Raw genomic sequence first — 21,497 nt, forward strand, 5'->3', positions numbered from 1 at the left:
TCCATGTCCTTTGTACTCTGGAGAAGTCGATTGCCAGTTTCCTCCGTGACCCGCAGCTGTGCTGTGGGGAAGAGCTCCGTGTTTGGTAAGGACACAAGCGAAGTGTTTTTCATTTGTCCGAGCAAATCTCTCGGTTCACGTACCCCCGTGGCGTGGCCGGGCCAGCCCAACACCGATCCGTGAGGGAGTCCTCACCCGGTGGGCGCTCACCGGCGGCCCAGACTGCGACTCCGCTCCCTTCCAGCCCAGAGCACGGGGGAAGCGGCCCTTCCCCCAGTACCAGCCCGGCATGCTCTCGCTTTCCCAGACACTGATCGCTAGGCCATCGCAGGTGAGGCCACCGGGGCGGCGCGGGGCGGCCCGATGCTTCCGCCCCGATGCTTCCGCCCCGCCGGGCGCAGGCTGGTGAGATCGCCGGCGCGGGGCGGGTGCAGGTGCATAGGGCGGCCCGGCTGGGAGTCCCATGGGACGCGCTCCTCCCCCGCACTATTCCGGCGGGATCGTCCCTTTCCTCCTCCTGGTGCGGACGCCCTTCGGCCTCTCGGCAGGTCCCTCCCGTCGGGTGAGCGAGGGGTAGCCGAGGGAGCGCCTGAGGCCGAGCGCCGGCCATGTCGAGGAGTGGCGGCACGGAGGGCGGGCGGTCGGGCAGGTCCCTTCCGTCCCGTGGGGCAAGCCTGGGCTCCCCACTGCCGCCGCCCCCGCTACCCCTGCAGCCCCCCTTCGGTCCCGTCGTCCATCCCGGGGCGCGGAGCCCTGGCCCCAGCGGGCCGGCCGAGCTCAAGCCAGTCCGGCGGTTTATCCCGGACTCATGGAAGAACTTCTTCAAGGGGAGACGTAACCACGGCTCCAACTGGGACAGCACGGCCTCCGACATCAGGTACATCTCGGAGGGAATCGAATGCTCGCCGCCGGCCTCCCCGGTCCCTTTGCGGCCGCAGCCCCACTCGGTGCCCGGCTCATACAAGGATCCGTACGGCGGGTCCGGCGGGAGCTACAACTCGCGGAAGGAGGTAGAGGCCATGCTGCCCGAGGAGCCCTTGGGGTCTCTGGAGCGCGGCGCTGCCACCGGCCGGACGTACAGCGAACGGGCGGAGGACTACCACCGGCGGTACGGCTACATGAAGTCCTGGGCCGGCCTGCTGCGGCTCCTTGGCGCGGCCGAGCTACTGCTGGGTGCCGCCGTCTTCGCCTGCGTCACGGCCTATGTGCACAAGGACAACGAGTGGTACAACATGTTCGGATACTCGCAGCCCTACGGCTACGGGGCTGGAAGTGCCTACGGAGGCTACTCCTACAGCGGGCCCAAAACGCCCTTCGTCCTGGTGGCAGCGGGAACGGCATGGGTGGTCACCATCGTTCTGCTGGCGCTGGGTATGTCCATGTACTATCGGACTATCCTTCTTGACTCCAACTGGTGGCCCCTCACCGAGTTTGGAATTAACCTGGCTATGTTTCTTCTGTACATGTCGGCTGCCATCGTGTATGTCAACGACACCAACCGAGGCGGGCTTTGCTATTACCAGTTGTTTAAGACGCCAATAAATGCGGCATTTTGCCGTGTGGAAGGAGGCCAGACAGCAGCCATCATCTTCTTGTTTGTCACGGTGATCGTCTATCTAATCAGTGCGGTGGTTTGTCTAAAGTTATGGAGGCATGAAGAAGCCAGGAAGCACAGGGAATTGATGGAACAGGAGGTAAGTCATCAGTTACCGTTTTGTGTCTACCAGGCGTGGTGTGGTGGGGAGAAGTTGTGCGAGCTTCCTACACCATAGACTTAAGTCATTTCAGATGTCTTCTCACAGCAGGTCTGTAGCTTCGGAGTGTGAACTCTCACCAGTGTTAACAGTATTTGAGAGATCGCCAAATGAAATGCGTTTCTAACATGGCCGATCCAAATTCTGGGACTTTTTTATTGTTATTATTTTGTTGTTTGTTTCTTAAATTCACTTTAGTCGAAGCTGGCTTTGTTCTTGTAAGGCACAGCTCTTTTCCTGTGTCACCTGATCAAGTACTTCCTGGTGTGCATTTTGCAAACGAAGGAATAAACATTGTACTTGTTACTTGTTCAGCAACGTTAGGCTTAAAATCACACAGCACTTACCTGAAGCCATCAGGTGCTATTATGAATGACGTGATCATGAAATGACTGATTTTTACTTGGCAAGCAGAGCTACAAGCGACTTGTTTATGACTTTAAAACTTTACAATAGTTATCGAAAAATGAGAACAGAGTTGGCTAGATTTTGATGTCTTGGACTTCAATCAACTTCATCTTTTTCTCATCAAGTATTTTGCATTGCTGCTGGCCCTGCCCTTTCTAGAAGCATTCAGTATTCACCTAGTTAATGATAAACTTAATCATTCTCAACTAGGAAATTCGAAGTCACACAGTATCAAAGTATATCAGAGGTTGGAAGGGACCTCAAGAGATCATCAGGTCCAACCCCCCTGCCAAAGCAGGATCGCTTAGGGTAGTCTGCACAGGAATACTTTCAGGTGGGTTTTGAAACTCTCCAGAGAAGAGGACTCTGCAACCTCCCTGGGCAGCCTGTTCCAGTGCTCCGTCACCCTCACTGTAAAGAAGTTTCTCCTCATGTTGAGGAGAAATCTTCTATCAAGTTTCAACCCATTGTTCCTTGTCTTGTTACTGTGCACCACCAAAAAGAGCTTGGCCTCCATCCACTTGACACCTAGTCGTTTGTGTAAAACTCCCTTCGTGTGAAAACAACATCAAAAACCCCCAAATCCTTAAATAATTAAAATAGATATAGTGTAGAAGTTAATGCATGAGAAGCGTGACCCCTCCCTACGTTAGGCTTAAGTGGTATTAGTAGAAGAGAGCTGGAATTACGCAGATGCTTAGTCACTCTTTGCAGTTACTATCTGTGTTAATTTTCCCGACCTAAACCATTCTATGATTCTGGTATTTATAAAGGGAATACTTGTGTAATGTAGGTTAAGCTCTAGAGGGTGCTGTGCAAAGCACCTGCTGGTTGAGCTGCGGTTAGTTCATTGTTGTGTTTTCTGGGCAACGAATTGGGCTGCGGAGCGAGTTAATATGGGCTGGAATGTTGAACAATAAAGGAGACTGGGAAGCGGATGGAGCATTTCCTGCAAGCTGTTCCGTAACAGCCGAGCTCTGGAAAAGTGGTGTTAATCTGGGGGTTGGGTGTTTGGTTGGTGTTTTTTTTTTTTTAATTCTGCCGTTATTCAGCAGTCTTTAAATCAATCGATCTGAAAATACTACTTACGGTAAATGGATTCATATCTAAATATAAATGTAATTCTCTGTACAGCATGATTTTGAAGAAGTTTAGGTTTTAAAACTCTGAGCTTTTGCATACTGTTCTTGCTGAAAACAAAATCTATATTTGTTTCTGGTTTTTTTCGATAGATGAAAACACAGACCTCTTTTCCAGAAAAGAAGGTAGGAAATGGGAATTTATCTTTCTGTTAGTTGTATTTCCAAGTGTCTGTTCCTTTACTTGTGCCTATTTTGATTGACCTATGTGTTTATTTACTCATTGGTCCTGGAAGACATTAGGTTTAGTGCTTTAGTGTGGTCCAGACAGCAGTCTCCTAGCCAGAAGATTTGGAAGAAGCTTGTAGTTATGACTCAGACTAGGTTATAAAATTCACTGTTGATAAGAAATCTGTTGACTGCCTCTGTGCAGGTACCCTCATCTGTGAAGTGTCAAGTTCTGTAGCATTAATCACCACAGTGTGGCAGATGTGGCTTGAACAGCATCTTGCTGATGCGCTACAGGTTTCTGGATGCTCTCTTCCGTCCTGGCTGCCTACGCTGTCAGGAGAGCAGCTGGTGTAACCACAGCAGTGGGTGCTGTGTGAGCTCAGCTTGTTCCTAGGTCTCCAAGACTGTTCCAAAGACCTTCTTGCCCATTTTAGTGCTTCAGTCACACAAAGATGCAGCTATATACACTACAAAAGTTGCATAGGAACTTCACAGCAGGTATTGAGGACTCCCAGAGAATTCATGATGTATTTATTTTCGGTGTTACATGTTTCCTGTCAGAAACTGAATTTCCTAACACTGTTCCTTCTGTTGCTTCAATACTGGATCAAGATCCTTTTTTATTTGTTCCATCAGGACTCCATGTGCTTTTGTTCCTGGGTCAACAGATAAATTGTGCAACAAGGGTAAAAGGGAGCTCTAGAGAACTGACTGATTCCTATTCATTCACAAATTAGATGGATATCCAAGGAAGCTCCCTTTAAATTATTATTTGAAGACACAGACAATATTTTTCAAGCCTCAGGAAGTGTTTTATTTGTCACTGGTAATGCTGTTAGGACAAACTGAAGATGGTCACTGTGAGAAAAATCACATAACTCTTTAGTATTTTTCTAATTACTGTAAGGGTTGCTTGAAACATCTGTGGTTTGTTTCTCTGTCTTCAAATTAGTTGGGTATTTTTGTGGTTTATATATATTGCATTTTAAGTAAAACTGATTTCATTAACAACTTTTTTATTTTAAAACAGTATGATGTGGATGATGGACCAAGAGAAGAGATGACTTACAGGCAGCTTAAGTCAGTGGAGAGAAAACCAGAACTACTTAATGGTCATATACCTGCAGGCCACATTCCTAAACCTATTGTAATGCCAGACTACTTAGCGTAAGTGACTAGACGTTGGGGAGCAAACTTAATGGAGGATACCTGAATCATGTTTTTCACTCCTGTTTTCTCTGCTTGCACATGGTATTTAATTCTTTATTAAGTTGATGTTAGAGAGGATGGGGGCTAATACCAGTGGCATGGGAACAGTAAAGAATCTTGCATTTTAAAAACCCACTTAGGCTTCACATATTAAAACAATGTTGCCGTCTAGCAAGCCAGAGGAACAAAAGACCATCACACAGACGATTTTGGAAAAAATAAAATATGTGGGAAACTACTTACATTTTTTAGCCTCTGAGATGTGATGACTCTTGCACTTTCTACATGCTAAATCTATAACATGCTGCCTTCTAAAGGGTAGGCCTTTCCATGGTGAAGTATGAGATCATGAATTAATTTTTATGCTATTTGGCATACATTAGGGCACAAACTGCAACATGGGAGGTTCCACCTGAATCCTTTTCCCTGTAAGCACAGGTTTCCCAGAGAGGTGATAGAGTTTCCATCCATAGAGATAGTTAGAAGCTGTCTGGACACAATTCTGTACCACCAGCCCTAGGTGACCCTGCTTGAGCAGGGAAGTTGGACCAGATGACCTCTGGATGGTCCTTCCAACCTCAAAAATTTTGTGATTTCAGTACTTTTACATATATGCAAGTTTCATCAGGTTATGAGATTCGAAAACAATGCAGTGATACACTATGAAGGTGAAGGGTTCATGTGTTTGTTGAAGTTGTAACTCTGAAAATAGTTCTTGCAAATGTTGTTTTGGTGTGGTTTTTTTAAGGAAATACCCAGCAATTCAAACAAATGAAATGCGAGACCGGTACAAAGCAGTATTCAATGATCAGTTTGCTGAGTATAAAGAGCTGTCTGTGGAAGTTCATGCTGTACTAAAAAAGTTTGATGAATTGGATGCATTGCTGAGACAGCTCCCTCACCATCCTGAAAGTCTGTATGTAAGTACCTGTGGAACAGGCTTATGGACATCAAGTGTGCTGTTGAGCAGTTTGTGACTTGTCTTTGTCTGGGGAACAATGTCTTCTAATGCTGGTGGTGAGGTGGTGGGAAAGAAAGTTTTCTCAAATACATTATTTCTTGGTCCATAATCAGTGAAGGATACCAAGTTGCAATTAAGCTGCATGCTTGGTTTTGGAGGGGTTGGTGTGGATTTTTTGGTTTTGGGTGTGTCTTTTTGTTTGTTCTTTTCATGCTAGTAGCTTTCAAGTTTGAGCGAGTTACAGTTAATGTACTTTCAACATTTCTCAAGTGAAATACTTACAACTCCAGTATTACAACTGGAAAGCATTGATCCAATGAGAATTTGGTTTCTGACAAGTATTTTGTAGAATTTACATGAAGATATGGAGCACACTGAAAAGTGTTTAAAAATGTGTGGCCTTTCTTATTAGGAACAGGAGAGGATATCAAAAGTTCTGCTGGAATACAAGAAGAAGAAAAATGTGAGTGTTTTCTGTTTTACCTTACTAGTGAATTTAATGAATAGGAGAATGTAAATAGCCAATGTGTCTGATACCAGGCATAGCTCAGTAGTTCAGGGTACCCATAGCTACTACAGGACTTTGTAAATTTTGTGTTTTAAAACTTAGGCAAAGTTGGGGACACAATCCACTCTGCTCATGCTAACAATTGAGAATAATTATACTGTTAGAAGCAGTGGGGGACACCAAAATGAAAACCAATAAAAAATTTTCATCCTCTGAGATTATGTCCCATGTCTTAACATTCTGCATTCAGAATACTACTTGTTTTGGGTGATCAGTTTATTAACATTCACTGGCTCACACAGCCAAGTTAACAACAGGAAACATCATCTCACCTTTGGAAAGAATTCTTGTGTTTTCTTTGTGTCATGAAACTTAGACTTTCAAAAAGTAATTTTCAGTGTTACCCAAGAAGTTTCACCTTCTCAGTTTTGTAGGTACCTGTGTTCCATTAAAAACTCAATATATTACAAATCCTTTTTTTGTTTTCTTCATGGAATTCAAATTTTGTGTCCATGCTTGTTAAAATTCATTGCTTTTCTTAAGGGGAGCGATTTATTAGAAGTACCACAACACACCTATAAAATCTAAATTATGTAGCAGGATGGCATTTATGTTTGCAGATTTCTGTTTAAAAACTGCTCTATTTACAACATACAAAAGCAGAACCTTTTTTCTCAGCCTTTCATGAAGAAAGAGGAAGCAGGAAATAAGTAATTGTGGACAAGGGAAAGAGAGTGTGATTCCTGGATAATATTTATGTACTGTCCCTAATCAAGAACATAACTAGCAATAGATTATTCTTGGAAGAGTCTGAAGGTGTATTATATTAATGAGAGGTTTTTTTATAATTTTGGCAGGATCCTGCATTTCTGGAGAAAAAGGAGCGTTGTGAATACCTAAAGAATAAGCTTTCTCACATAAAACAACGAATTCAGGACTACGATAAAGTTATGAATTGGAATGTAGAGACTTAGCTGTGCCTTCACTTTGTGGATGCTGTTTTCTATTTTTTAAATCAATATGTATGCATATTTTAAACTATTTATTTGTGCTCAGAACAGAAGAAATACGGGGATTGCTCAATCACTTTATCCATTACTTACATGTTGTACATTATTGGTAGGTTTTGTATGCAGATCCAGTGTAAATCAATATAATGAAGTTATCAGAGAAGTTTAGGAAACCTTTGTTAACATGTTGCTTTTATTAGACACTACACAGCCTGGTTTGTTAAATACTTTGTTTAAAAATACGGTATTTCCTAACTTGCAAAGCCCACCAAAGCAAGCAGTTTTGAATATCATGTCATAATGCCTGCACAGAAATGCTGTACACAACTTCATATTTTATTTATAGGTTAAGTCTTAATGATGCCAGAAAGAGTTCAGCTGTTCTTTCTAGCTGGAGTTTCGTGGAGTGTTTAGTCATATTTAATAATTTTGGCAAGTCAAAAACCAGCTTAGTAAGACTAGTATTGCTTAGCTGTATGTCAGAAATTATCTGTATAATTTTGTCCAACAAAGAGATGCAAAATAACTTCCTTTTTAAGCAGCTATAGTTGGTGGCGAGTGGGTGGTTTTGCGGTTTTGTTACTTGGTTTCAGGGTTGTTTTGTGGGTTTTTTGTTGGGTTGGTTTGTTTGGGCTTTGGTGGATTGTTGTTTTTTTGGGGAGTTGTGTGGGTTTTTGGGGGGGGGGGTTGTTTGTTTGTTTGTTTGTGGGGTTTTTTTGTTCCCCTCTTGGGAATGACCCTAAGGGAATAGCAGTGCAGGATGAGACTCATATTTGTGTTCCATTAGTGGTGCTATCGGCTAGTGTGCTCTGCATACCTCTTCTGGATCATATTAGTAGGAATCCAAAAATACTGTTCTCCAGCAGCAAGTAACAGAACTGTGTAGGTGACAGCTGTTTGTGAACTTGGCATTGAGGGAGTTAAGTATGACATAATTAATTCTCAGAGTATAAATTACTAGTATCCTTTATGAGGCCAGGTAAAAAGTTTTACTGGTGTAACATGCTTTCCATAGCATATCTGAATGAATTTGAGATACATTTTTATGTTTTATCTTGGGGATAACTTTGTATATACAAATGTTTTCATAAGCCAGTAAATTTTCTCTTTGTATTCTTTTTCACATCTCTTTTTTTACCTTTTTTTTTTTTTTACTTACTAAAACTCTTAGAATTATTCATAGGTTCTTTGTACAGTTTTCTACATCTGCAATATGTATGTTCTGGAATATATTTTAATTTGTTAAAAAAACAGCCCACCAGTGTAGCCACATTATTCCTTATAAAAACATTTTACTAGAAAAAGGGTGCTGTGATGAAGGTTACTTCAAATTTTTGTTAGCTATAATTTTTTCTTTAAAAGAAAGTTTTTCACCTTTTGCCTTAATTTAAAGGCAAGACACTAGGAAAACGGTTTCCAGTTTAGAACAGGGATGGTAGTAACACCTCTGTTCCTCAGTACTGGAAATGTATTAGTATACCTCACCCTGGCATTTACATCTTTCCTGGTTTTTCAGACTTGATAATTCATACCATAATCCTGATGGCTACAAACCCACTCCTGTATTAATACAGTTGACATTCGAATTTTATCAGCCACTTAATTCTAGGAGTTTTAGTAGATGAAGTAAATAACACAAGACACCATAGGAACACTGAGAGAATTTGAAAACTCTCAACCTCTTCGTGTGGAATCCTTCTGTCTCATCTACTTGGAAGCCATCTCATTATTTTCATCAGTCTGAAATCAGATGATGGTCAGTGCTGTCTGTTGTTCTCTTTCTCATGCCAGGTGCTGCTCTGTGGTTCCTCTTCAAATAAGAGGAAACCTCTCTACCTGATAAAGGAGCTGGGCTGAGTATTTTGTACCTGTTGTGCTGTGTATTTGTTAAAAGTGTTCTAAGAGCGGTCTTTGCCCAGCCCCATGCAGTCGAAGTGACCTCTCCTTCTACATATAGGTTTCTCACTGTTTTTTCTCAGTGAGAGTTCTGGGCATTGCATCAGTACCAAGAGGAGATTAATCCAAGTTGAAGGATCATGTGATGGTTGCTTAAAAGAACCTGACTCTGATGTTTTCTTTGGAGTATTCACAGTCTGCACCTTTAATAGATCCTCAGATACAAGAGTGTATGTAACAAGAACTTTAATGCTTCAGCCTTCCTCTGAGAAAATGACTGTCTGGCTCCACAGATCTAGAACAGGAAATGCCCAAGAGACTGACAGTTTCCAGGTATAAAATAGTTCTCAAAATGGACTTTAAGTCAATGCAAGGACTTTTTGGCCTTGATCAACAGCTTGATATCCTTGATCAAGACAACTATGGAAACATGCATACTCTCTATGAACCTGGACATTTGTGCAGACCAGATAAAACAACACTTAACAAATGTAACCCACAGGTTGTATTGCATAGTCAGGTGGACTATCTTCTGTGCCAGTCTATCAGCTAAAAATACTCATGGCAATTAAAACTGATTTGAAATTAATAGTGACAGCTATCCTGTATTTAGTTGATTAATCTAAAAGTTGTGGTGGGATTTGAAGTATTTGGAAAATCATCATTTACAAAGTGATTGTATATCCTGCAGTCCTGTCCAGCACTGAAATTCATTGCCTTAACAATAAAATTATCCTTATTCTGAAAGAAGTCTAATTTTTCTCCTTTTAAAATTGTGATCTTGCAGCCAGTTTTCCATTTTGGCATGTTACAAATGGGACTTTTTCCTTCTTGGTGAAGGATATCATGTGATTTAATGAGAGTAGATAAAACTACAACTGTGTTTCAGTTTCTAGAAACAAAGCTTGACTTTGTAAACTACAGAATTCCCCTTTTCTAGCTTCAGTAGTTTTCATTGCTTTCCTTCAAAATACCTTGGCTTTTACTAGGTATGGTTTAATAGAAGGCTTATTGATTTCTCCCCTATTTCCCTGTATTTATAAATTACTCATGATAAATGCAAGAGGGTGAAGGATACAGAAGCACTAAGTTTTTCTCCATTTCTATTTTAAGAATGTGTTACTACTGTTTAAATATTTTCTTCCTCAATTATTGTCTCACTTGGATGGAGAGTGACACTCCTTAGAAACAGATGCTTGGCAACTGTCCTGTAATTCAAGAGGCTGAACCCTGACTGGGCACAGTTCCACTGTGTTGTAATGGTTTGAAACTGTCTTTTTAATTTTTTTCCTTGCAAAGTTCAAAACAGAGAAAAGTGAAAGATTGTAAATAAGTCACTATTGGGTGTAAGAAAGCAAAATAACAATTGTTCTAAACACTTCCATTGGATAGATAGAAATGTTTAAGAACTATTACCCAAAACAAAGTGGGCATTCTGCACATTCTGCGTTCTGCAGTGGGAGCAGTTGCTGGGCTGTCTGGCTGCTGTTTCTTCTTCTCTTCTGGCTGAATATAACACACTGACCTTGGCAGCTAAGTTAGCAACTTTCTGCTCTAACTCTGCTTTCTGTCCAAGGGGAGTCGGGGGGGAAGCTCCTGGGAGAGGGAGGCCCCTTTGGGAAAGGTCCCCTTTGGGGGGAAGCAAAGGGAGATCGGTTGTGCTTTTCTGTTGATTGTATATATTTGTAAATGTTGTGAATTTTGTATATTTGTACATATTCATTGCATTTCTCTGCTTGTAAATACAGCTTTTCATTTGCTTCCAGACTGAACTAGCCCGGTTATTGTCGGTGGGGGGGGAATTTCAGCTCACACCGACACACTTTTTATTTTTGGCGCTCCAACTCGGGCTCGATTGCTTGTATGATTTATTCCTGCTCCGATTAGGAAGCAAAATGAAGCTGTTTTGAATTTTGAGTAATTTTACTTCATCTGTTATCAGTGTGATTGTCTACAGATGGGCCGTTTCCTGCGTGATAGACAAGATTGTGAGGTATGTGGCATATAAGTCGTTTCTTTGGGTTAAGAACAAGTTACTAAATGTTGTTGGATTCTGTTGTGGTTTTATTGGTCTTAGAAGATATGGTAACTCAACTATGGATCTGCTGGCAGACACATTTGAGTTTGTTACTCCTCTTACAACTACAGAGGGTCTTTGGAACCAGTGGTACCCTAGATATCTTATGCTAGCCTTAATTTTGTTGCTTCTTGGAATAATCATATGGCTGCTGATAGCACTGTGTCAAGAAAGACGTAAGGCTACTTGCTCTTCCGACCTGCATTGATGTAAGAGGAAATACAGAAAAGCTCAGAGAGGTTCAGAATTGGTTTCTGATTCTGATTACAGTGACCAAGAAATTACAGTTCAGGTTTGTGAGAAAGCTGCTGATAGTTTTGACTCAGAGCCAGCAGCAGTAGCTGCAGGACCTTTGCCAGAATCTGAGATAACAGACTCGGGTACACAGGCAGACATAGTTACACAGACAGACTCGATTACACAGGCAGAGAGGGGTGCACGGGCAGACAGGGGTACGCAAACAGACACAGTTGCGCAGAGAGAAATGGATGTGCAGACAGACATAGTTACACAGAGAGAAATGGTTGTGCAGACATGGTTACACAGAGAGAAATGGTTGTCCAGGCAGACATAGTTACACAGAGAGAAATGGTTGTGCAGACAGACATGGTTACACAGAGAGAAATGGTTGTCCAGGCAGACATAGTTACACAGAGAGAAATGGTTGTGCAGACAGACATGGTTACACAGAGAGAAATGGTTGTCCAGGCAGACATAGTTACACAGAGAGAAATGGCTGCGCAGACAGACATGGTTACACAGAGAGAAATGGTTGTCCAGGCAGACATAGTTACACAGAGAGAAATGGCTGCGCAGACAGACATGGTTACACAGAGAGAAATAGTTGTCCAGACAGACATAGTTACACAGAGAGAAATGGCTGCGCAGACAGACATAACTGTGCAGGCAGACGCCATTAACGAGGCACAGTCTCCTCCTCCTCCCTCTGCTGCCCAGACGGATGCAGCAGCGGCTGCAGGATCTCAAAGCACAACTCCTGCCAACCCTGCACAGACTCCCTCTGCTCCTGCTAACCCTGCACAAAATTCCTCTACTTTTTCCAACTCTGCCGTGAATGTGAAAGCTCAACCAGTGAATTTGGTTGCCACTATCAGCAGAAAGCGCAAAGGAGCTGCAGGAAGAGATGCAGATGCTGCAGGAGATGGTGCAGATGGAGATGAGGGTCCTTCTACTCAGGGTCCCTCTGTTAAGAAAGATCCTTCTGGTGGGGAAGAGAAAGTTAGCCTTAAAACTCTGGCAGACCTCTTGAGACCCCACATGGATGATGGAGATGTAGATCCTGCCTCTGAACTCAAGGAAATTCAACGGAGGATTACAACAGGATTATGGGGACAGCGACCTCAGGATGATGATGATGATGAGGATGACATACCGTCAGCTAATGCACCCAGACAGGAAATTAGACATGTGAGGAAGGATTACATCAGAGGAGATAATGAGCCAGTCCTGTCTTGGCTAGCCAGGTGTTTTGATATGGGAGCCCCAGCATTGGTGGTAGGTGACAAGTCGGCCTCTCAGTTGGGGATGCTCTCAAAGGATACAGGCATAGACAGGCACCTAGGCAATTGCATTGGTAAAGTTTCTCTGTGGGCACGCCTCCTACTGGCAGTCTCACTGAGGTACCCCAGCAGAGATGATTTACCATGGAACCCTAAGCCTTGGACCACAATAGCTGAGGGAATCAAGCGTCTGAGAGAATTTGCTGTGAGAGAAATAATATATGGAGATCATAAGACTCTGAATCCTGATGAAATTCCTGTTGGAACAGGCCTTGCCAAAAAGCTCATTAAGCTTGCTCCTCCTAATTATGCTACTATTCTGGCAAGCAGGATTGTGGCAAGAAATTATGGTGGAGTGCCTCCTACTGTTGGCCATTTCACTGACCAAGTGAGGCAATTGGAGGATAGTCTCACACGTACTTCTTTGGTTTCAGCCATTGAAACTTTGTCTGGAAAGATGGAGAATTGCATGAAAGAGCTGAAGGAGGAACTTAAAACCTCCATATCCAACTTGATGAAGGGGGATGATTCTGATTCCTCTTCCTCCAGATGGCAAGGGAGAAGAGGAGGAGGGGTGGCCCTGTATATTAGGGAATCCTTTGATGCCTCAGAACTTGAGGTTGCAGATGAAAAAGGGTTGAATGCTTGTGGGTTAAAATCAGAGGGAGGCCGCACAAAACTGACATCCTGGTTGGAGTCTGTTATAGACCACCCAACCAGGATGAGGAGGCCGATGAGATATTCTATAAGCAGCTGGAAGCTGTCTCAAGATCATCAGACCTTGTCCTTGTGGGGGACTTTAACCTACCAGACATCTGCTGGGAACTTAATTCAGCAGAGAGGAGACAGTCCAGAAGGTTCCTAGAGTGCATGGATGACAACTTCCTGATGCAGCTCTTAAGTGAACCTACCAGGGGCAAGGCTCTGCTTGATCTGCTGTTCTCAAATAGAGAAGGGCTGGTGGGAGATGTGATGGTTGGAGGCTGTCTAGGGTGCAGTGACCATGAGATAGTGGAGTTTTCAATATGCAGGGAAATAGGGAGGAGCAGTAACAGAACCCTCACTTTGGACTTTTGGAGGGCAAACTTCAGGTTGTTCAGGCAACTTATTCGGAAAGTTCCCTGGGTAACAGCCCTTAAGAAGAAAGGGGTCCAGGATGGTTGGACCTACTTCAAACAGGAGCTCCTAAAGGCACAGGAACTGGCAGTTCCCACATGCCGTAAGACGAGCCGGCGGGGAAGACGACTGGCCTGGATGAGCAAGCAGCTTCTGATGGATTTAAGGGAAAAAAAGAGGGTTTATTGCCTTTGGAAAGGGGGGAGGCAACTAGTGATATGTTTAAGGATGTTGCTAGATCATGTAGAGGAAAAATTAGACAGGCAAAAGCACAGTTAGAAATTAAACTGGCCGCTTCCGTGAAGGACAACAAAAAGCATTTTTATAAATATATTAATGCTAAAAAGAGGGGCAAGAGGAGCCTCCACTCTTTATTGGATGTGGAGGGTAACATTGTAACTAAGGATGAGGAGAAGGCTGAGATTCTAAATACCTTCTTTGCCTCCATTTTCAACAGTAAGGCAGGAGGACTTCAGGATAACTGGCCTCCTGAACTGGTTGATGGGGTCAAGGAGCAGTGTTGCACTCCTGAAATCCATGTGGAATTAGTTCGAGACTTGTTGAGTCACTTGGATATTCACAACTCCATGGGACCTGATGGGATTCATCCTAGGGTGCTGAAAGAGCTGGCAGATGAGCTGGCCAAGCCTCTCTCCATCATTTTCCACCAGTCCTGGCTCACTGGAGAGGTCCCAGAAGACTGGAAACTGGCCAATGTGACACCCATCCACAAGAAGGGACGGACAGAAGAACCTGGGAACTACAGGCCTGTCAGCCTGACCTCAGTGCCAGGGAAAATCATGGAGCAGATTGTCTTGGGGGCAATCACTGTGCACCTGAAGGATGGCCAAGGGATCAGGCCCAGCCAACATGGAGTTAGGAAGGGCAGGTCCTGCCTCACCAACCTGATCTCCTTCTATGATCAGGTGACAGCCTGGTGGATGTAGGAAAGGCTGTGGATGTAGTCTACCTGGACTTCAGCAAGGCCTTTGACACTGTCCCCCACAGCAAACTCCTGGCCAAGCTGGCAGCTTGTGGCTTGGACAGCAGCACTCTGTGCTGGGTTAGGAACTGGCTGGAGGGCAGAGCCCAGAGAGTGGTGGTGAATGGTGCCACATCCAGCTGGCAGCCTGTCACTAGTGGTGTCCCCCAGGGATCAGTGCTGGGCCCCACCCTGTTCAATATCTTTCTTGATGATCTGGATGAGGGGATTGAGTCCATCATCAGTAAATTTGCAGATGACACCAAGCTGGGAACAGGTGTTGATCTGTTAGAAGGTAGAAGGGCTCTGCAGAGGGACCTTGACAGGCTGGACAGATGGGCAGAGTCCAACATGATGGCATTCAACAAATCCAAGTGCCGGGTGTTGCACTTTGGCCACAACAACCCCATGCAGAGCTACAGGCTGGGGTCGGAGTGGCTGGAGAGCAGCCAGGCAGAAAGGGACCTGGGGGTACTGGTTGACAGGCGCCTGAACATGAGCCAGCAGTGTGCCCAGGTGGCCAAGAGAGCCAATGGCATCCTGGCCTGCATCAGGCATAGTTTGGCCAGCAGGAGCAGGGAGGTCATTGTACCCCTGTACACAGCACTGGTTAGGCCACACCTTGAGTACTGTGTCCAGTTCTGGGCCCCTCAGTTTAGGAAAGATGTTGAATTGCTGGAGCATGTCCAGAGAAGGGCAACGAGGCTGGGGAGAGGCCTTGAGCACAAGCCCTATGAGGAGAGGCTGAGGGAGCTGGGACTGTTTAGCCTGGAGAAGAGAAGGCTCAGGGGTGACCTCATTGCTGTCTACAACTACCTGAAGGGAGGTTGTAGCCAGGAGGGCGTTGGTCTCTTCTCCCAGGCAACCAGCACCAGAACAAGAGGACACAGTCTCAAGCTGCGCCAGGGGAGGTTTAGGCTGGAGGTGAGGAGAAAGTTCTTCACAGAGAGAGTGGTTGGCCATTGGAATGGGCTGCCCAGGGAGGCGGTGGAGTCCCCATCCCTGGAGGTGTTCAAGAGGGGATTGGACGTGGCACTTGGTGCCATGGTTTAGATAGTCATGAGGTTTAGGGTGACAGGTTGGACTTGATGATCTTTGAGGTCTCTTCCAGCCTTCTTGATTCTATGATTCTATGATTCTATGATACAAGTTTCAGCTGTCAGAAACAGACGTGCTCCAAGGAGGCCATTCCAGTATAGGTCAAACCAAAACAGACCTCAGAGGCAATCACGTGGCAGTATCTGGATAACTCTGCGTGATCAGTTTGGTGAGAACATGAACAGATGGGATGGTCAACCAACTTCTGATCTTTTCAAGAGGTTACGGGAGCTGCAGAGGGGCAGATCCCGAGGTAGCAATACCAGGAGGGTAGCTGTCGCTTCCTCAGTTTCCCAGAACAACTCTGATAGCTCCAACAGGGATCCTAATTCTGATGCTGGATGTTGTGCCAGCTGTACATGTGGAGGTAATCCCCACCATTAGGGGTGCCCTGCCTTCCGCCAGGGGGAGGTAAGGGATAATGGAGATAACAGAATCTATTGGGATGTGTACATCCAGTGGCCTGGCACTTCAAAATTTCAGAAGTACAGGGCCTTGTTGACACAGGAGCTCAGTGCACCATAATACCATCAAATTATCAAGGGGGAGAATCTATATTCAGGGAGTCACTGGTGGATCTCAAGAGTTGTTTAAGATAGAGGTTGATATAAGTTTAACTGGGAAGCAGTGGAAGAAACATACTATTGTAACAGGTCCTAATGCACCTTGTATTTTGGGAATTGACTTTCTGAGAGAAGGGCGTTTTAAAGACCCTAAGGGTTACAAATGGGCTTTTGGAATAGCAACTGTAGAAATTGATGGAGAAAAATTGAAGTTGTCCATTAGACCTGAGCTTTCAGATGAATCTGCAGTTGTGGGACAACATGAGATAGAGGATGTAAAGCTGCTGGTTGCTTCTCAAACTGTGCATCACAGACAATACAGAACCAACCGTGACTCTTTGGTGCCCATTCAAAACTTGATTCACCAGTTGGAGAGTCAGAAGGTCATCAGCAAAACTCATTCACCTTTCAACAGTCCAATCTGGCCTGTGAGAAAGCAGAATGGAGAGTGGCATCTGACAGTTGATTTCCGTGCCTTGAATGAAGTAACTCCACCCATGAGTGCAGCTGTACCAGACATGATGGAACTCCAATATGAGCTGGAATCCAAGCAGGCCAAATGGTATGCTACCATAGACATTGCTAATGCTTTCTTCTCTATTCCCATAGCAGAGGAATGCAGGCCTCAGTTTGCTTTCACCTGGAGAGGCATTCAGTACACATTCAATCGTTTGCCCCAGGGGTGGATTCACAGTTCAACCATCTGCCATGCAGTGATCCATGATGCTCTGGAGAAAGGTGGAGCTCCAGAACACATTCAGTTCATCGATGACATCATCGTCTGGGGTGAGACTGCTGAAGAAGTCTTCGAGAAAGGTAACAAAATCATTGACATTCTCTTGCAAGCTGGTTTCGCTATCAAGCGAGACAAGGTGAAAGGACCTGCCAGAGAAATCCAGTTTCTGGTAGTGCGGTGGCAAGATGGTCGCCGTCACATCCCAATGGATGTGATAAACAGAGTCTCCACCATGGCAAATCCCATCAACAAGAAAGAAACTCTGCGTTTCTTAGGCATAGTGGGATTTTGGAGACTGCACATTCCTGGATACAGTCAGATTGTGATACCTCTTTATGGTGTGACCCGAAAGAGAAACAGTTTCCAATGGGGTCCTGAGCAACAAGCAGCCTTTGACCAGATCAAGCGAGAGGTAGTCCAAGCGATGGGTCTGGGACCTGTCCGAACTGGTCCAGACATTAAGAACATTCTGTACACGGCCGCGAGTGACAATGGTCCAACCTGGTGCTTATGGCAAAGAGCTCCAGGGGAGACACGAGGACGTCCTCTTGGTTTCTGGGGTCGTGGCTACAGAGGCTCAGAGGCAAACTACACTCCAACAGAGAAAGAGATTTTAGCTGCTTATGAAGGAGTGAAAGCTGCTTCTGAAGTGATTGGAACTGAGTCACAACTTCTTCTAGCTCCTAGATTGCCAGTTCTGAATTGGATGTTCAAAGGCAGAGGTTCTTCACCACATCATGCAACAGATGCTACCTGGTCTAAGTGGATGGCTCTGATAACACAGAGAGCTCGAATGGGAAATCTCGAAAGGCCTGGTTTGGTGGAGGTGATCACAAACTGGCCAGAAGGCACAAGCTGTGCAAAACCTCCAGAGGAGAGAGTAACTCGTGCTGAGGAAGCTCCTCCTTACAGTGATCTGTCTGATGATGAAAAGAGATATGCTTTGTTCACAGACGGTTCCTGTCGTCTGGTTGGGAACAAGCGGAGATGGAAATCTGCAGTGTGGAGTCCAACGCGCAGAGTTGCAGAAGCGAGAGATGGAGAAGGAGAATCCAGCCAATTTGCAGAGGTAAAAGCTGTCCAGCTAGCTCTTAACGTAGCTGAACGTGAGAGATGGCCAAAGCTTTATCTCTACACTGACTCATGGATGGTAGCCAATGCCTTGTGGGGTTGGCTGAAAGACTGGAAGAAGAATGGCTGGCAGAGGAAAGGAAAGCCTATCTGGGCTGCAGATCTGTGGCAAGACATTGCTGCTCGCATTGAGAGAATCCCAGTGAAAGTGAGACACATCGATGCTCACATTCCTAAGAGCAAAGCTACTGAAGAGCAACAACACAACCATCAGGCAGATCTAGCTGCAAGAGTTTCCCAGGTGGACACAAACTCTGATCCTGATCCTGATCTTGACTGGAAACACCGAGGTGAGCTGTTCTTAGCTCGGTGGGCCCATGACTCGTCAGGACATCAAGGCAGAGATGCAACCTACCGATGGGCTCGTGACAGATCCATTGACATTTCCATGGATGCTATCACACAAGTCATCCATGACTGTGACATTTGTGCTGCTCTTAAGCAGGCAAAGCGGATCAAGCCCTTGTGGTACGGTGACCGATGGTCCAAGTACAAGTATGGTGAAGCCTGGCAGATTGACTACATCACTCTACCTCGTTCTCGATCTGGTAAGCAGTATGTGCTGACTATGGTAGAGGCAAGCACTGGGTGGCTGGAAACTTATCCAGTTCCTCATGCAACTGCATGTAACACCATTCTTGGTCTGGAAAGACAAATCCTGTGGAGACACGGAACTCCAGAGAGGATTGAGTCAGACAACGGAACTCATTTCAAGAACAATCTTGTAAAAAACTGGGCCAAAGAGCACGGCATCGAGTGGATATTCCACATTCCCTACTATGCACCAGCTGCAGGGAAGATCGAACGCTACAACGGTTTGCTGGAAAACACTCTCAAAGCCATGGGGGGTGGATCTTTGAAAAACTGGGAGAAACATTTAGCACAAGTGGTGCCCTCTCTGAGGGCAGTGAAATTATGCTTGTGCTGCAGAGAAATCAGCTAGAACTATGTTTGGCTTTATTGATCTGATTCTCACTCTGATGCTTGTGAAATGTTCAGCTGCCAAATGGATTTAATTCCATTTGCTGCCACTCTCTGGGCCCAGCCATCCAGCCAGTGTTTGATCCAGCAGAGTGCTCACCCAGCCATGCCTAGGGCAGCCAGTTAAGGATGCTGTGAGGAACAGTATCAAAGGCTTTGCTGAACTTTTCCCTTGGATGCACCATGTGGGTGACATTGCCATAGCAGGAGATGAGGTTTGTTAAGCAGGAGTTGCCCTTTGTGAACCTGTGCTGATGGGGCTTGATTTTAAGTGCTGTGTTATGGCACTCAATATAATTTGCTCCATGACCTTCCCTGGTACCGAGGTCAAACTGAAAGGGATGTAGTCTCCTAGATCCTCCTTACAGCCCTTCTTACAGATGGGCATCCTGTTTTTTAATCTTCACTCTCTTGGGACCACACTGGTTAGCCAGGACTGCTGACAAACCATAAAGAATGGCTTGGTAAGCCCATCCACCAACTCCTTCAGCAGGCCCCATAGACTTGTGTATGTCTGGGTGGCTCAGCAGGTGGTTCACCATTTCCTCTTGAATTGTGGAGGTCTCCTGTTCCCAATCCCTGCCTTTCAGCTCAAGAGGCTGGTTACCCAGAAAACAACTAGGCCTGCAGTTAAATACTGAGTCAAAGAAGGCATTAAGTGTGTCAGCTTTTTCTTCATCCATGTTTCCCCCTGCATCAGATAAAGGATGAAGATTTCTCCCTGGTCTTCCTTTTGTTATTAGTGTATTTATAGAAGCATCTTTTATTATCTTCTACAGCAATAGCTATACTGACTTGTTGGGCTTTGGCCCTTCTATTTTTTTCCTGCTTCACTTCACTGCATCTTTGTAGTCCCCCAGAGTGGCCTGTCTCCTTTGGCAAAAGCCATAAACTCCTTTTGTTCCTGAGTTCCAGGCAAAGCTCTCTGTTCAGTCAGGCCGGTTTTCTTCCCTGCTGGCCCTTCTTTTGGAACTTGGAAATGGTGTGTTCCTGTGCTTTTAAGATTTCCTTGAAGAGTGCTCAGTCGTGCTCAGTCTTCCTCAATTCCTTTGCCCTTCAGAATGGCTTCCTAAGGCACCCTGCAAATCAGTCTCCTGAAAAAGCCACAGTCTGCCCTATGGAACTATCAACCTGTCAGCCTTGAGCTCTGTGCCTGGGAAGATCATGGAACATGTGTCCTAGATGCCATCCTAAGACATATAGAGGACAGGGAGGTGATTCAAGACAACCAGCATGGTGTTACTAGGGGCACAACCTGCCTGACCAGCCTGGCTTTCTATGATAAAGTGACTACCTCAGTGGATGAGGGACAACCCATAGATCTATCTGGACTTCTGCAAGGCCTTTGACACAGTCCCCCACAACATTCTACTTACCAAGTTGGAGAGAGATGGATTTGATGGGTGGACTGTTCAGTGGATAAGGAATTAGCTGGATGATCACATCCAGAGGGTTGTGCTCAATGGCTTGAAGTCCAGATGGAGGGCAGTGTCAGCTGATGTCCCTCAGGGGTCTGTACTGGCATCTGTGTCATTTAATATTTTTATCGATGACATAGGCAGTGGGATCGAGTGCACCATCAGCAAGTTTGCAGATGACACCAAGCTGAGTGGTGGTGTTGATACACCAGCAGGACCAGATGTCATCCAGAGGGGTCTGGAGAGGTGAGCCCAAGTGAACCTCATGAGGTTCAACAAGAGCAAGTGCAAGGTTGTTCCCAGCACCTGGGCTGGAACAATCCTTGCTGTCGATACAGGGGATGAGGTGTTAGAAAGCAGCCCAGTGGAGAAGGATGTGGGGGTGCTGATGGATGAGAAGCTGGACATGAGCAGGCAGTGTGTGCTTGCAGCCCAGAAGGCAAATCACATCCTGGGCTGCATCAAAAGATGTGCTGCCAGCAGATGCAGAGAGGTGATCCTGCCGCTTTACTCCGCTTTGATAAGACCTCACCTGGAGTACTGTGTACAGGTCTGGAGCCCTCAATATAGGAAAGACATGGACCTGATGGAGAGGGTCCAGAGGAGGGCCACAAAAATGATCAGGGGGTCGGAGCATCTCTGCTACAAGGACAGGCTGAGGGAGCTGGGGTTATTCAGCCTGGAGAAGAGGAGGCTCTGGGGAGACCTAGTAACAACCTGCCAGTACCTGAAGGGGCCCTACAAGAAGGATGGAGAAAGACTGTTTATGAAGGCCTGTAGTGACAGGACAAGGGGCAATGGTTTTAACTTAGAGGAGAG

General features: G+C 45.3%; 1 protein-coding gene across 1 annotated transcript; it reads left to right on the forward strand.

Annotated features, from left to right (window-relative positions):
* The first annotated feature begins 608 nt into the window (after positions 1 to 608).
* Positions 609 to 7,811, forward strand: MARVELD2 (MARVEL domain containing 2). Its single transcript, XM_054397729.1, has 6 exons — positions 609 to 1,694; positions 3,395 to 3,427; positions 4,503 to 4,639; positions 5,430 to 5,601; positions 6,055 to 6,105; positions 7,008 to 7,811. The coding sequence occupies exons 1-6, from the start codon at positions 609 to 611 to the stop codon at positions 7,122 to 7,124; spliced, it is 1,596 nt and encodes a 531-aa protein (XP_054253704.1). The 3' UTR covers positions 7,125 to 7,811.
* Positions 7,812 to 21,497: the final 13,686 nt, after the last annotated feature.

Source organism: Indicator indicator, chromosome Z, assembly GCF_027791375.1.
Source record: "Indicator indicator isolate 239-I01 chromosome Z, UM_Iind_1.1, whole genome shotgun sequence".
Taxonomy (NCBI): Eukaryota; Metazoa; Chordata; class Aves; order Piciformes; family Indicatoridae; genus Indicator; species Indicator indicator.

Coding starts and splice junctions, on each gene's coding strand:
- MARVELD2 (XM_054397729.1), top strand. CDS start 609: ATGTCGAGGAGTGGCGGCACGGAGGGCGGGCGGTCGGGCAGGTCCCTT. Junction 4,640..5,429: donor GTAATGCCAGACTACTTAGC/GTAAGTGACTAG, acceptor GGTTTTTTTAAG/GAAATACCCAGCAATTCAAA. Junction 6,106..7,007: donor AATACAAGAAGAAGAAAAAT/GTGAGTGTTTTC, acceptor TAATTTTGGCAG/GATCCTGCATTTCTGGAGAA.